Source organism: Hyperoodon ampullatus (assembly GCF_949752795.1).
Source record: "Hyperoodon ampullatus genome assembly, chromosome: 6".
Classification (NCBI taxonomy): domain Eukaryota; kingdom Metazoa; phylum Chordata; class Mammalia; order Artiodactyla; family Ziphiidae; genus Hyperoodon; species Hyperoodon ampullatus.
Genome location: NC_136919.1, coordinates 62627591 through 62642716, shown reverse-complemented (window position 1 = coordinate 62642716; position 15126 = coordinate 62627591). Strand labels below are relative to the sequence as shown.

At 40.2% G+C, this 15126-nt stretch overlaps 1 protein-coding gene across 3 annotated transcripts in view; it reads right to left on the bottom strand.

Annotated features, from left to right (window-relative positions):
* Window positions 1-11165, bottom strand: part of NFIB (nuclear factor I B) — a gene marked incomplete at its 5' end in the record, with an annotated part of 435190 nt that extends 424025 nt beyond the window's left edge. Inside the window, one exon of one of the 3 annotated variants that reach the window (XM_079705896.1) lies at window positions 10921-11165. In XM_079705896.1, the coding sequence (XP_079562022.1) occupies window positions 10921-11016 (96 nt within the window). The remainder of the gene's footprint in view (window positions 1-10920) is intronic. The other 2 variants (XM_079705897.1, XM_079705901.1) reach the window with 2 other exon arrangements.
* Window positions 11166-15126: the final 3961 nt, after the last annotated feature.

The window sequence follows — 15126 nt, the reverse complement described above, 5'->3', positions numbered from 1 at the left end:
ATGACACTGCCCGTTACCAGCTGTGTAAATTTGAACAAACTATTTAAATCCTCGGAGCCTCAGTTTCTTCTGCTATAAAATGGGAGTTACATCTACTCTTCAGGGTTGTTGCAAGAATGAAATAAGATCATATATACGAAGTGCCCAGCGGAAAAGCTGGTACTTAGGGGTGCTCGGTAGATTGTCATGTCTAAAAAAATGCAGTAACTCACAGTTCAATAAAGGCAACTTGCTCAGTTAATGGAATCTTTCAAAATACAGAATAGACGTGGAAACATAATGAAAGAAGTACCTTTAGGGGCAATGTTGAAAACTGATACCGTACAAATCATGTAGCCCCTAAATGCTGCCTATTTGCTGAGAGACTGGGATGCTGTTTTCTTATTCCTTGCCTGGGGAGATGGCTTTGGCCAAAACCTTTTGGTTGCTCAATAATTACTCACTTTACCGGTTGATAGTCCTACAGCCAAGAGTTTAGAGAATATTAATCAATACATCAGCAAAATTTCCCTATACCCATGCTGTTGTTTGAAATTCCCTATTAAAGCTTAGAAAAAAGCCAATCTGCACAAGCCAATGTTTTCAAAGCATCTGATAAGAAAAGCACTTGCGAGGGAGATAAAGTGAAGGGAAACATCCCAAACCGACAAATGTGGCTGGTTCTGAACTGATGGTTGATTTGTTAATTAATTTATGATGGCGCAACAATAATTACAAGCTACTGTTTGTCAGCCAGATCACTTGTGATGAAGTCAAAGGTTCACATCTGTGTGCATGTCCCAAGGATCAATGCATCAAATTAGCTCGGTTGGCTTTTTTCCACTAAAAGCTAACATGTGTCATCAATATTCCAGCGTTCGTGTGTAAACTAATTGATTGAACATTCATGCTACATAAACATGCTGTTTGTATTATGTGGGGTACCATTTATAAACATCTTTGGTGCCAAAATAATAAATAGCCTCACATAAGATAATTAATATCTTATTGGAAAAATAAAATGGCAATTTAAGGTTATTCCTTCTACTTATGGATAAATAAAAGCACTGTTGCCTCTTCAAAAGTCTTGGTCATTATTGTATGACATAGTATTCTATTGTACAATTCCTCCTTAGAGACAATCTGAGGAAATTTTACAGACAAGGTGAAAGAACTTTGGTGAGGTTGTTCAGATTTATCAATAATAGCAAATGACCTGTAACTCTAGAAAGTTACAAGAGTCATTGTCCTCTGCAATGCATGCTATAACATATATGATGTTATTTTTAGTCTCATATTCTTCCATCTGTATCTACCCAAAGTCCACATTTGAGAAATCCAAGTTTACTTTCCTCTGCATAACCTCCACCAGATTAGCTGTCGGCATCAGTATTAAACCTTGACACTTGGTCGGAACAGTTGAAGACACCTGGAAGGTAGAGTGAAGACTACTTATCTTGTAGTAACAGCTCTTCCACTGCTCCTTCAAGCCAGAGGCTCTGCTTTGGAAGGGAGAACAGTGCTCCTGGTTGTAGCAGCGATCAGAGTGTTCGGGAACAAAAATAATGATCCACAATTTTTCCTACCATGTCTCTCTACCGTCATTTCACATTAAAATATCCCAAAGGAAGCATGGGAGGAGGCAAGTAAACAAAAGCAGTTGTCATGTCACTAGTTTCTATTAGACGTGGAAATGAATCTTATATATAGGGGCAGTAGCTGGCTGAGATGGCTGTAATATTTTCTAGGGGACTCCAGAATACTCTCCCAGATTCACTTTATGGCAGCACAAGGAAAGGGGGTCTTAGGAGGAGGGGTGGGTAGCCTTCCAGGCTCTGAAGATTGGGCTGCAGAGTTTCTAATACTGGAGCAGCACTCCCAGTGCTGGCTTTGGCAAGCAATGTTCTCGTTTTCATTTAGACATAGACTTACAGTGTTTGAAAAGGGCCCAGTCTAAATAGATGATTTTTTTTCACTTTACCTCCTTCTCAAAATCATTTAGAAACCTTTACATCTTAACAAGTGCTTGGGTACCTTCTTTCTCACTTTCCCAAAGACCCATGTCCCTCCTAATCTACTAATTCCATTTTAGGTTTTAGTTATTCTCAGTGTGTTTCCCTGAGTCCTCACTCAAACACCAGATGTTAAAATGCCAACCCACAACCGAGGCCTTTTCCAACATTACAATAAAGGTAACACACATGGAAAGGTGATTGAAACAGAGTGGGAAAATAATCAATCCTCTTAAATGAAACTTATTTCATCAAAAATAAGAAATTAAACAGGACTTCCCTGGTGGCACAGTGGTTAAGAATCCCCCTGCCAATGCAGGGAACATGGGCTCGACCCTGGTCTGGGAAGCTTCCACATGCTGTGGAACAACTAAGCCTGCGAGCCACAACTACTGAAACCCGCGCGCTCTAGGGCCCGCTTGCTGCAACTACTGAAGTCTGCGTGCCTAGAGCCCGTGCTCCGCAACAAGAGAAGCCACCGCATTGAGAAGCCCGCGCACCACAACGAAGAGTAGCCCCCGCTCGCCACAACTAGAGAAAGCCCACGTGCAGGAATGAAGATCCAATGCAGTCAAAAAAAATTTTTTTTAAACAAAAAGTTCACTTATTCCAAAGTCTCCTTGCTTTGGTCATTTACCCCTCAAAATACATTATTAGCCTTTCCCAAAATCTCTAATTTTGTAGACCCCTGAAAGATCTTAGACACTATGGTAAAAGTAGAGTTGAGAAAATAGGAGATTGTGGATGTGGACAACAAAGGTTTATTCCCCTACTGCCTTACCACTTGGTAACAACCATGAGACTGTCTGCTGGAAGGGAAATATAATTTTGCTGCTTTTAGCTTCTGGGCCTTCTTCCAACTCTCACCCTCAGCTTTAAAACTTTGCTGCTAATTTCACCATAATTCCTATATGCTTCTAGCACATTTAATTTTCATCTTGAAAAGGGCAGTGTGGTGTTCATAACTTGAGCTACAGATTAGAAGCCCATCATTGATCAACTCAGAACTTACTGTGTCTCTTAGTAAAATGGGTTAGCAATAGTCTTGAGGCAATTTAACAATTATTTATTAAGGGACTTTTATGTGCAAAATACTGTTTAGATTTGGTAAATAAGACCTGGTGCCCATCCTCTTGGGGCTTATAATTTTGGTTGTACATCTGGGCAACTAAATAAGACAAATCTTATATTCATACATAATAAATGTCATAAAAAAGTAGGTTCATTTGTATTGGAATAGTCACAGGTTACACACAGCATAAAAACATATTCAGTAATGCTAGGGTGTCTCAGTTTAAACAGTTGCTGATGATATAGTTACTTCTAACAATCGTGAAAATGAGAGAAAAAAATCCCATTTACAGCATACTGTGTTGTCCGTTGCATTATGGGACAAGCTAAATCATTCCCATTATAATACATGCTAAGTGTGAGTTAAAGTAATAACTTCATCAAAGAATTATTATAATCTGAGTTTTGTGGTCCAAAGAACAAGCTTATATCAATGAAAAATCTAAGAGATGAACTGCAAGATGGTACAGATGACCCCTGGGAAATTTTCCTTATTTCATGTCTTCTCATTAAATATACAAAAGGAGGTGGTGGGTATTATTATCACTGCTATTGCATGGGATGTTGGTGAACTAGTAGTGCATTGTTATGTGAAGGATTAAGCCCTCTGAGTTTAGCAGTAGAATTTGCAAAGAGCATCACATAGCATTTTAGACAGCTAGCATTTTCTCTGTACCTGGTGGAAATTTACCATTATCTCAAGCTCCAGAACACTGGCAAAATTCTGGGAAACTTTTCTTCACCTACTCATATTTAAAACCACCAGATAATAATATGTGTACCTTCAATTAGTTTTGCATTTTACAGTTTAAGTCGTTTATTTTACATTATCTCATTGGAGCCTCACAAAAACCCCATGAGGTAAACAGATATCAAAACTTGAAAATGGAAATGCTTTGCTTGCCAATTTCTTTTCAAAAAATTTCCCCCAGATGGCTTATGACTAGAGCGAGTCTAATTGTCTCGAGGAAAGATGAACGGAATCACATTTCCAAAGACTTCAGCCACCTCCAATCCCAGAGCTGTAGAATTCTCAGACTCAGCTCGAGGGGGAGTGAGCTGACCCACCGGACGCACAGGGAGAGCTGAGCCTTGGAAAGAGGTCGGGCTCAAAGCTGGAGGGGCAGGCAGGTGCAGAGGAGGCAATGGCAGAATACACGACCGTGGTCACAAATCATGAGCCATAACCCAGGTCACTGGATGAGACAGTCGACTGTTGGGTTCTGGACGAGGCGGAACAGAAAACCCCCCCGATCCCGCATTAATGGCATCCACTTCAGTAAGTTTCTTAACCTCAAAGTCCAGTGGTCCCATCTGTAAAGACGGGCTGATAATTCCTATTTCACTGTGCTATGCTGAAGACTGAATGAGATGACAGATATAAATTGCCCCCCGCCGAGTACCCAGCAAACACCTGGCAAATAGGAGGCCCTTAAGAAACATTGATTAAGTCTTTTGCCTTTAAAATCGTAGTATTTAATGTTTAAAATTACCTTAATATGTAACATTGGCCATTGAATCTTGCTAAGCCCAAGGAAATACTTCAGGAGGCTCTGCTTTTAAGAAATTTGTTACAATTTGCAATGAAAAATACTGTATTTTTAGGATTCATTTAATGTACGTGGTTCCCACCAGAAAAGTTTAGATGAATTCAAAAAATCAACATGGTTATGAAAGCCCCATAGGAAATGCTAGAGTTACATTTACTTAATCCACCCTATGTATTTTTGGAGCACCTACTAAGTGTTCAAACTAAGAGTCTGTTTAGTCACAGCTTGTTGTAGCCCCTTGTACCGTGAACTTGGGATTTACAATGCAATCACCAGGTGCCTCACTGATGCCATCTCATTCATCCTCACGACAGGTCGGAGCAACAAGTAATGAGTATGATTATCTGCACTTCACAGCTGGTTCTACCAGCCGTGAGAGGAGCAAATTCGTTTGCCAGAGGTCACCAAATCTACATTTCCCAGGATTCAACCCTGTGCTCATAAACATATCCATTATGTTATAACCTCAGAAAATGAGCACAGTAGTGAAAAGTTAAAAAAAAAACAGCTGCTTTCTGAATAAAGGTATTTTTTAGAGAGGTGCTGGGTTGAAATTTATGTTAGAGCAGTAAGAAATGAAAATTATTATCAAAGCTGTCCATTATACCCCATTATAAAACATGCTAAGTGTAAGTTGAAATGACAATAATGATCATAACTAACATTTACTGAATTTTATCCTGGCTCTTTGCTAAGCACTTAAAATGCAATGAGATTTTAAATGCTTAGTCAGTGAAATACATAGGATAGCTACACATAGACCTTAATAGAACTTGTTGTGAAAAGAACTTTTGCACTGAAGTGCATTACCCTGTGTTGCACATTGAGATGCAACAGAGGAAGGTAATTCTCTTTCACTGGCCTGGTATATTTTTACTGGTATATTTTTGTATATCCAAGTTCACTTTCTCAGCCCCTCAGAATATATATTATAAACATACTATAGAAAATGTCACAAAATAATCTCAAGGAATTAAAAAATGCCTAAAAGGTCACTACCTTGACACTACCTTGACAACATTCAGCCATGTTCCATAAATACACTGTAGTTTCAATGACGTTGTGTGCGTCATATATCTCTCTTTGTTGACTAGTCTCTAAACTGGAAAATCAACACCAGCTTTCTCATAGATTGAAGAGATAACACTCCTTGAGAACATGACCCCTTGCTTCCAAAAAAGAGCAGGAAAAAAGGATAGACAGGCACTTGTGTTTCCTTACTCTCTGATTAAATTAATAAACATCTGATCACTCTTTATTAAGATAGGATCCAAAGGATATTTTCCTTATCCAAAGTTTATAGGTTGAATTTGTTATGCAAGCATGTAAATGAAAAGATATCATAGAAAATGAAATAAAAATCTTTCTGAGATAAAAGTGTCTTGGAAGAACGTTAATGTATTTGTATTTATCTAGCTACATCTTCCATACAGTTTAGTTTTATTTAAATATGCTAAAGTGGTATTTCAAATGAAAACATATCACTAAAGAATATAGGTATGGAAGATGTGTAATAAAAAAGTGCAATCTACCTATGATAAAATTTGAAATATTGACAAAGTAAGAACATTATTTACAGATGCTGAAATCATTTTTTTTCACTCAGACATCTCCATCATCATTATTGTTGTTTTTTGACTCAGGAACTGATATTTAATAAACTATTAGTCTTTACCCACATCATTAACTGCACAGGAGATGGCTTAGGTAATGGTAATGTTAACATTTACCTACAAGACTAAGAGAGAGTACTGAAAAGATGTATTAACTACCTTGGACAATGAGTGACGAATCTGAAAATGTAATGTCTACATGTTTACCAACACTATGGAGGAAACAGAAATCATTCAGAAGCCTTTACTAATATCACAAGTATCCCCTGCTTATAACATTGGGACATGGGTTTAATTCCAACATGGAGACATAGCTTGTTTGTATCTGCATCTAGAACACTATCTGGCATATAGTAAGTTCTTAACAAATATTTGTTAAATGAAACATAAGTGTCATAGCTTTTAATTCTGGAAATAGATTCAACGTATAGACATAATATCTTCAGGCAACTAGTTGACATGGTTATTATCTGTATGGTGTGTATTAGTTTCTATTCCATTTCTAAAGGAAATAAAATAAAATTCAAAATTAAATAAATATTGAATTTTGATTTTTCAGATATACCTTTGCATAGCTGGTAGGTTACAAAGGAGTGTGAATATAGTTAGTAGACTAGGCAGGAATTTTTTCATATATAATTTTAGCATATTAATCAGATTGTTTAGGAATTCTTGCTTGTGGTGAAGTAAAATAAAATACCGACTGTAACATATACTAGTTCTAGCATTTGTAAGAAGATACATTAATTTTAGGATTTTCAGTTAAAAATAATTAATAGTAAACCTAAGTTCACCTCAACTTCTCAAAGACTTTAGAGAAATATTTGCCGTGAAAACAGTCTCTTCAATGTCACTGTACCTATATTGATGTTTGTTGTCAAGTCATTTAATTAAAATTTGTATGGAGAGCAGAATTTGACTTTTAAAACAGTGATAAATTTATTAGTATTGTCTTAAACCAAATGATAAAATGATATAAAAGTATCATATTTTAACACATCAACTTCTCAAAAAGAAAATTAGTTTCTTTCAAGAAAAATTAAAAGTATATTACATCCAACTAGATTCATTGGTATTCAACCAAGAACCACCTTTGTGCCTTTGATAATGTGAGAACGGGTTAAATTTTTATGTTTACCTGCCTGTTTTCTTTGATTAATATTTACGAGACCGTGAGAATTTCAAGTCTCAGACTAGCAATTAGTTTTCTGAATTAATTTTATGGATTAATATTTATATAATTGTCTTTCATGATTAAGGTAAATTTACAAATGTTCTGTCCTGGTTCTGTGGGATCAAAGGATTAGTCTTATGAAATTTAGAAAAAAAAAATAATGTCTGGTGCATACCCGTTACCCTGAAGTTTTAAATAGCTAATAAAGAAGTTCTAATAAGTCTCAAGGAGAGCTTTAAATAAGCAGTACAAAATAGAATGGAAAGTCCAAAAATTGTTTTTTTAAATTTTCCTTTTTCAGTAATTCAAAAGGAAACATACAGCATCATCAATAACCATTAATGAAACAGTGCTATTTATAAGACACATCTTTAATACATTCCAAGTGGTATTTCCTTTTAAATAACGTGAAAGGTCATCAACAGAGCTCTAAATATAGCCAACCAACTGTAATTTAAACTGCTTACATGATTTTTCTCCTTGAAAGAACTAACAGGCAAAATAATCTAAAGAAGTAAAACATACATGGTTGCCTTATTAAAAAAACTGCATGTATGTACATACTCAACATACACACACGAACTCGCTCTTCTTGTGTTTGTTTATTTTTAGCTGTCTCAATAAAATGTTTTTCCTCCCTCTGTTTTACTAAAACATGCCTATCTAGGAAGGAAAACAGATGTAGAATTGGACAACTACGTCTTGTTTGGGTTTTTTCCCTGTCAAGTAGAATTTATGATCATTGTCACACAATAAGAGAATCTAAGTGAAACAGACAATAAGTCAGGAAGCAATTGCCAGGATACTTGAACACCGTAGCTTTGGAATTCAGGATTTGGTTACTAAAACTTCATTTGATTAAGCCAAATAAGGATACAATATCCTTTCTTACACAAAAGTCCCAGAGTAATTTTAAAAATAAAAGAAGCAATGTCATGGTGAGAGAAGAATCACAATAAACTAGTTTGTAAAGAATCTTAAAACACCTTTTAAAATTATTCCTTAAATCCAAAACAGGGGAATCATGGTATAAAGTAGCTCGCATGCACTTTCCTCCCTCTTCTGATATATTATTAACAATAAGCAATAATTTAGTTTAATTAATTAGGTTTTCCATGAATCATGTCATTCCAAGTTTTCAATGACACATAACATATTAACTGCTTAGATATTTTTTCCCAAGTTAACCAAGCTTATTAAAACTGAATTGTCCTTAATAAGAAACTTACATATTATTCATGTAACCTAACGAAGGTAAAATATGAAAATAATTTATGAAAACATTTTTCACTGAATATTTTACCTCTGAACCTGTCCCTATACCCATTCTGCATCTTCTCAGGCAATAAAAGAACATACGTTTTAAAAAAATGAATAATCAGCTTACACAAACCTTTAACAATAGTATTCACAACATAGTTCTCTTGGGAAGCTAAGATCTCTCTGCACAGAACCAGAATGATGAAGCTTAAGGGCGAAATATTTACAGTGATTATCTCAGTCTACGCATGTGAATCTCAGTTTTTAAGTATAAAAAAAAAAGTTAGAGTAAAACCTCTGACTTTTTTTTCCAACAGAAAAGAAATGTTTCATTTAGTAAAAACATTGATTTTAAAACTCACTTCTGGGAACGTTCTAAAATGATAGTGAAGAGGCACAGTAACGATTCAAACACCACTTCCAATCCTTGGTACAGTCATGTCGAGCAAATCTTTTACATACTCATTTTGCAATATCTTTCTCCAAATATCTGCCAGTTATTTTAAGAGTTCACTGCACCCATGCACAAACCAGTGCGAAAGTCTGACAGCTACAACCATCAATGAACATTTGCCACCGTAGAGCTTCTATCACTTGTAAAATGTACTCCAACTGGAGTAAAATGGTGGAGGGAGAGGGAGAGAGAGAGAAATGGGGAGAGAGAGAGAGAGAGAGAGGGAGGGAGGGAGGGAGGGAGAGAGAGAGAAAGAGAGAGAGAGGCTTCTGTCTTTCCTTGAGGAACTGGCCTTTCTCTCTGAAACTGAAAACAGCAACAAGTAGCAGCGGCGGAAAAGTTTTCCCGCAGGCTGCCACATCTCACATTGGTGAGAAGGCGCAGGGAAGAGCTGCAGTGTACAGGGAAACTTCTGCACACTGAGCTCTCAGGAAGAGCCCAGAAGCAACAGCACAGCATCCACCTTTCGGGAAATTCAAACACATTAATAAGAAACCCTCTTGCCTAGCAGCGCCAGAAGCCCGGACTAATCGGAAGGTGCTCTCTTTCATCTGGACACGGGAGATGGGCTGACCACCAGGGCTGGGCTGGCCATAGCCCTCTCTACCTAGAATAAAGTGCCCATTGTTTCACACTGTACTAATTGAGGGAAAACAGCCCTTGCAGTAAGCATAATAATTATCAAAGCCAGCAAGCAAAAAGCAGTCAAGATGTAAATGAAAGGGGCAGAGGGAAAGAAAGAGAGGAAGAAAAGAAGAGAAAGGAAAAGAAAGAAATGGAAGAAAGGAAGGAAAGAAAGAAAAAGAACGGCAATAAATGCTCAGATGAATTAACCCAAGAATGAATTTAATATTCATACTGGAATGCCTCCCTGCAGAAGGTTTGCCCATTCATGTCACGACTATTGCATACAAGAGACCATTGTCCACAAAACAGAAATCAGTAGATTGAAATTTTTCATGTAGCAGTTTTTTTGATCTGAAAGGTTTCCTCTCCCAAAACCAGAGCCTTGAATCCCAGCATTCTGATTAAAGAACATTACAACTTCTCTCCTCCCAATATTATTTTTAAAGTTGAATCACCGGATTCATCAATGTCCTGAATTTTTATGCTGCTTTTTCTCTTCCCCAAATTTGCAGCTGGACAAATATGAGGATTAAAAAAAAACCCAGCAACAACAAACCCACACACATTTGCCAGAGCAAAGAAAAATAATGAACTGAATATGCATATCCTCATTAACTAAATTTAATTACACTGAGTAGCATAGTAATCAGTGGTTGCTCCAGTTACAGTATTCATTGAAAGGGAGGTGGATTCCAAATTAAGGCGAAGCGTGGGGGACAGTCGCATACTGATGAGGGAACCGCACACAACATGATACAATACACTATCTAAATCATTATTCAGAGAAGCTGCAGAAACAACTACATTACCCTGTTCTAAGACTAATGCAAGAACAATTAGGCAAGAAGGCTCCAGTCCCCCACTGACTGTCCCACCTCCATACATTTCACACCAGCCAGCCCAGGGCCAACTGTACCATTTGCATTTTTCTTTTTTTCAAGAAGTGAACAAAAACTCACACTGCCTTTTTTTTAAAAAAGCAGGTCTATGTCCCTGGCCACAATAGCGGGGAAATCCTATCTCGCACACTGGTGTGCGGAGCCACCGCAGGCTCCCACAACTTCAGCTTGAACTTTCTGCAGGCAGGGAACTTTATAACATGTGCATGGAACAATAAAGCAGGGGGGCGGAAAGTTTGGGGGCGGGCGGGTGGAAAAAAATGGGATCCCATCAAACTTACCATCCACCAGGTCCTGGCTGACATGTCATAACATAGCTGCCATTTTATGGAGCTGTCCGATGTTTTCCCAGCCATTATGCTGTCAGCAATCTTCATCAGATGCAGTTCAATGGAAGATAAGACACCTAATCAAGAAAACATCGGCGGTGGCTTTCTGGACTACATGTAGGCCAATCCTTATCACACTGCATCATGGGAAAAGCTCCTTTATTAGCAGAAGGAACTACTGCAACCTCACAGATAGAAAGACAAGGATCAGTTCTTTTGCTTTTTTTTTTTTTTTTTTGGTCTAAAGGGATTGGTGAAAGTAGCTAGCGTTCTTTGTGTATCATGTGTACAAGAGTTAAGTATCTTGCAAGTGGGCGGCTAACTGCTTTGCTGGGCTATGCAGACTAAAGTTTATTTGCATTCTTCTCTGTTGTATATTGTTTGACATGGTCCATGGTCCTTGCTGAGCAGATGAAGGGAGGGGAAGGGGGTGGGAGGGAGGGGAGAAGGAGCAGTAATTGCTCAGAATTAATATCTCCCCCAACAAAGACATAACAGTTTCATTGACACAGTCAGAACATGGTTCAGATGTCACTGCACACACCGGTGTGCGGGTGTGTGTGCGCGAACACGAACACGAACACGAACACACACACACACACACACAGTGGAACACACAGGTAGCAGCTGCAGCTGGATTCAGACGAGGTTGCCAAAGGCTACAAACTCCATTCTCATGCTGGACATATGGAAGTAGTTTAACTCTTTGAAATCTCTGTTCAAGAAGAGCCCTGCAGTCTGCAGAGATAAATCAGCGTTGAGAACAGTTTCTCAGTCAAGAGGCATCAGGCCCAGGGCTCTCTCCCTTCTGAAGATAGCCTAGAAACACTTCCTTCATCTAGGAAGACCTGATAAAAATGAGAAGGGAAGGACAGGGTTTGCCCATAATCCCAACTCCAGACTTAATTCCTCACTTAGTCCTTCTCTGTCCTACTCTTGGAAAGGGATTCATTTATTTTCCCCTCAGCACTGATCATTTTTGCTTCATCCTGGACTTAGAATTAGTTCTTCCAGTCAGCACACACAGAAAGTAGAAACTAACATTTACTAATAAAACCACTTGCTCTGAATAGTTTTTTCTATTCTAAAGAGTAAAAAAATCTGAATACTTCAGGGAGAATCTTAAGGAGTCATACAATTAGAAATCCAGGCCAAGTAGATGGATTCCTGCCCTCTCTTTTGCTAAAACACGAAAAGGCAAAGATACCTCCATGAGTGGCGGGCGATACTGATTTTCAGGGCCCCTACAGCACACCACCCCTCCAAGTCACCTTTTTCTTCAGTGTGCGCTGCTAGTGTTCCCCGAATGACTTTTAAAAGGCTTAGAATTTACATTTGCTGCAGACAGTTTAAAAGGACAAACTCCTACTTGATTCAGACACAGTGAAGGGAGAAAAAAATTGCTGCATTACCGGCGTTTTCTTTTCTCTGCATGCGGTTTGTGTGAGGCTGCAAAGGCAACTTGTTTCGGCCTGTGAACTTCAAAGAGGAAAAGCGCCTGCTGTGAAGAGCCCGGTCCGTCAGGTATTTTTATATTCACTGAGGAGGCCTGTCAGCCACAGTCTCAGACAGGACAGGAGCTTACGGAGGCCTGCCTCTGGGCTGGCAGCAAAATCACCTGCCCTTCGCAGACCCGGCTGATCCTCTCCCGGCCCCAGACTCTGGCTTCTCCCTCCTCACTTTGGATGTGTTTATTCTCAGGAGGGTGGGGGGGAGCAGAGGACAGGAATGCCCCACCCAGGCCTCTGCCTTTGAAGTATCCCGTGACCCCAAACCTTCCTTTTTTTCCTTTCTCTTTCCCCACCCGCTTCTTCATGTCTTATTCGTTTGGGGTTTTTTTGTTTGTTTTTTAAAAAATTTTGAGCAATGATTGTATCATAAGCCCAGTAATGGTAATCATGATTTCCCGTTTTAATCTGCTCAGCTAACAGCAGCTCCACTGAACGCCTCCTGTGTGTCAGGCAGCCCATGGCGGACACGGGGGCTCCAGAGGTTAATGAGCTACAGCGTGCGTCCCGTTCCTCTCAGAGCCCTCTTCACCCAAAGTCCTGACAGGCAGGGCGGAGGGGAAGGGAGGGGCTCAGGCAGGTATTTCCTCGGGCTGCTCGGGCCCAGCAGCTCCTTGGCACCCAGGACCTCACTCCGCATGCATTCCAGAGCCCTCACTGGGGCCAGCTGGTGGGGCTGGAGGTGAGGCCAGCGTGGCCTCCACGCTTCCTCCCTCTCCCCTGCAGGCAGCCCCGGCCAGGGCCCACCTCTCTCAGTTGCCCTGCGTGGAAGGAGAACCCCCCCCTAACTTTTTCTGCTGCGCTGCCTTCAAGGGGCTCTTTTGGGGCAGAGCCTGACTTTGGGGTGCTGATATGAGAACACTCCTCAGCCACCAACACTTCACTGCCTGCCTCAGAATCCTTTAAGAATCTTGGCACACGGCACGGCTAACGCATAGGTCTATCTGCTGAGTGTCCGTTGTCATTGTCACTGTGGGGACACCTCCTCTGATGAGTTGACAAACAACAAGTGGGAAATGATGAGAGATGACGGGGAAGCAGAGGCCGGTGGGAGTGAGGCTGTGGCATTTCTCTACGAGCGTGTGAACCGTGGGGAACAGAGACACGGGGGTAGAAATAACAAAGCTGTGCGCTTCACTCGCTCGGCTGGGGAGCACCAAGGAACAGGAGACCGGGGATCCCTGGCGGAGCTAGAAAGGGAATAAACTCAACATCTGGGGTCATATTCACAAGATGCATACCCAGGGGCTGACTACTCACCATGCGCGGGCCTGGAGGGCGTCTTTCACCGACGCGAAACTTCCTAGTGTGCCAGTCTAGTGCACGCACGGAGAGATCAGGCGAACGGACTCATGGGTAGAAGCCGGTGTGATTGTATTCATTAGCCGAACTAATTTCACCTGACTCAGGTCAAAGGTTAACTAGATGTTAAAAACACCAATTAAGCTCGCAAAGCACTAATGACTAGCGAGGAAGATTTGTGGGGAGATAAGTAGACTGTTCCATCCCACCTGTTTTAAAGCCCTAAAATGCCTCCAATCTCAGTCTTTTCCCCTCAGATCGCTCTTTTCATCATAGCATCTGTCCATGCCCAGTTCTCTCCCTGACTCCCCTCCTCTGTTTCCAGCCATGCTGCCTGTAGTCACCTCCCCCAGTTTCCACACCTCACTCCGTAGAACAAAAGCTTGGCAAAAGCCAGATCTTAGCCCAATGCAATCACCATTTTTTTTTTTTTTTTTTTTTTTTTTTTGCCGTACGCGGGCCTCTCGCTGTTGTGGCCTCTCCCGTTGCGGAGCACAGGCTCCTGACGCGCAGGCTCAGCGGCCATGGCTCACGGGCCCAGCTGCTCCGCGGCAGACAGGATTCTCCCGGACTGGGGCACGAACCCGTGTCCCCTGCATCGGCAGGCGGACTCTCAACCACTGCGCCACCAGGGAAGCCACCAGAGGTCACAACAGTGAGAGGCCCACATACCGCAAAAAAAAAAAAAAAAAAAAAAATATATATATATATATATATATATATATATATATATATATATATATATATAAAATAATTAAGGGAGGATGAGAAAGGAAGAAATAATTCTCTCCCTCCCAAAAAGAGAGATATTTTAACAACATATAAAAAAAGAGACCTATAAAGATAATCAGAAAAAAGAAAGAAAGAAAGAGATACAGAGATAAAAAAAGAGAGGGACAGTCAGAGAATGAGCAGCAAAAATGAAGCCACTCTGGTGTCCCCATAGCCCCTGGTAGGGGCTCCTGAGCCCACTCTGCTCACACTGACCCTCCCCTGGGCCCCTGCTGGCTTCTGATCCAGCCCCTGCACGGCCCCTAGGCTGTGGGGTTACCTAACTCCTGTTGGGATCGGTGGCTGGGAGTGGTCACTACTTGGGGCTCTTGACCCATGGAAGACTACAAGTTTAGATGCTATTTGAAGAATCATTTTCTTAAACTATTGTGATTTATTTTATATTTAGGTTTTGGGCCCTGATATTCAATGCTAATCTAATCTAATGCTGAGTAGGTGAGCCCTGTGCTCAATAAATAGTATCATTTATAGGGTTGTTATGAGGATTGAATAAGACCATGTAAAGCTCCATCACAAGCTATAGTTATTTTTTAAATCAGTACAAATTACAGAGTTG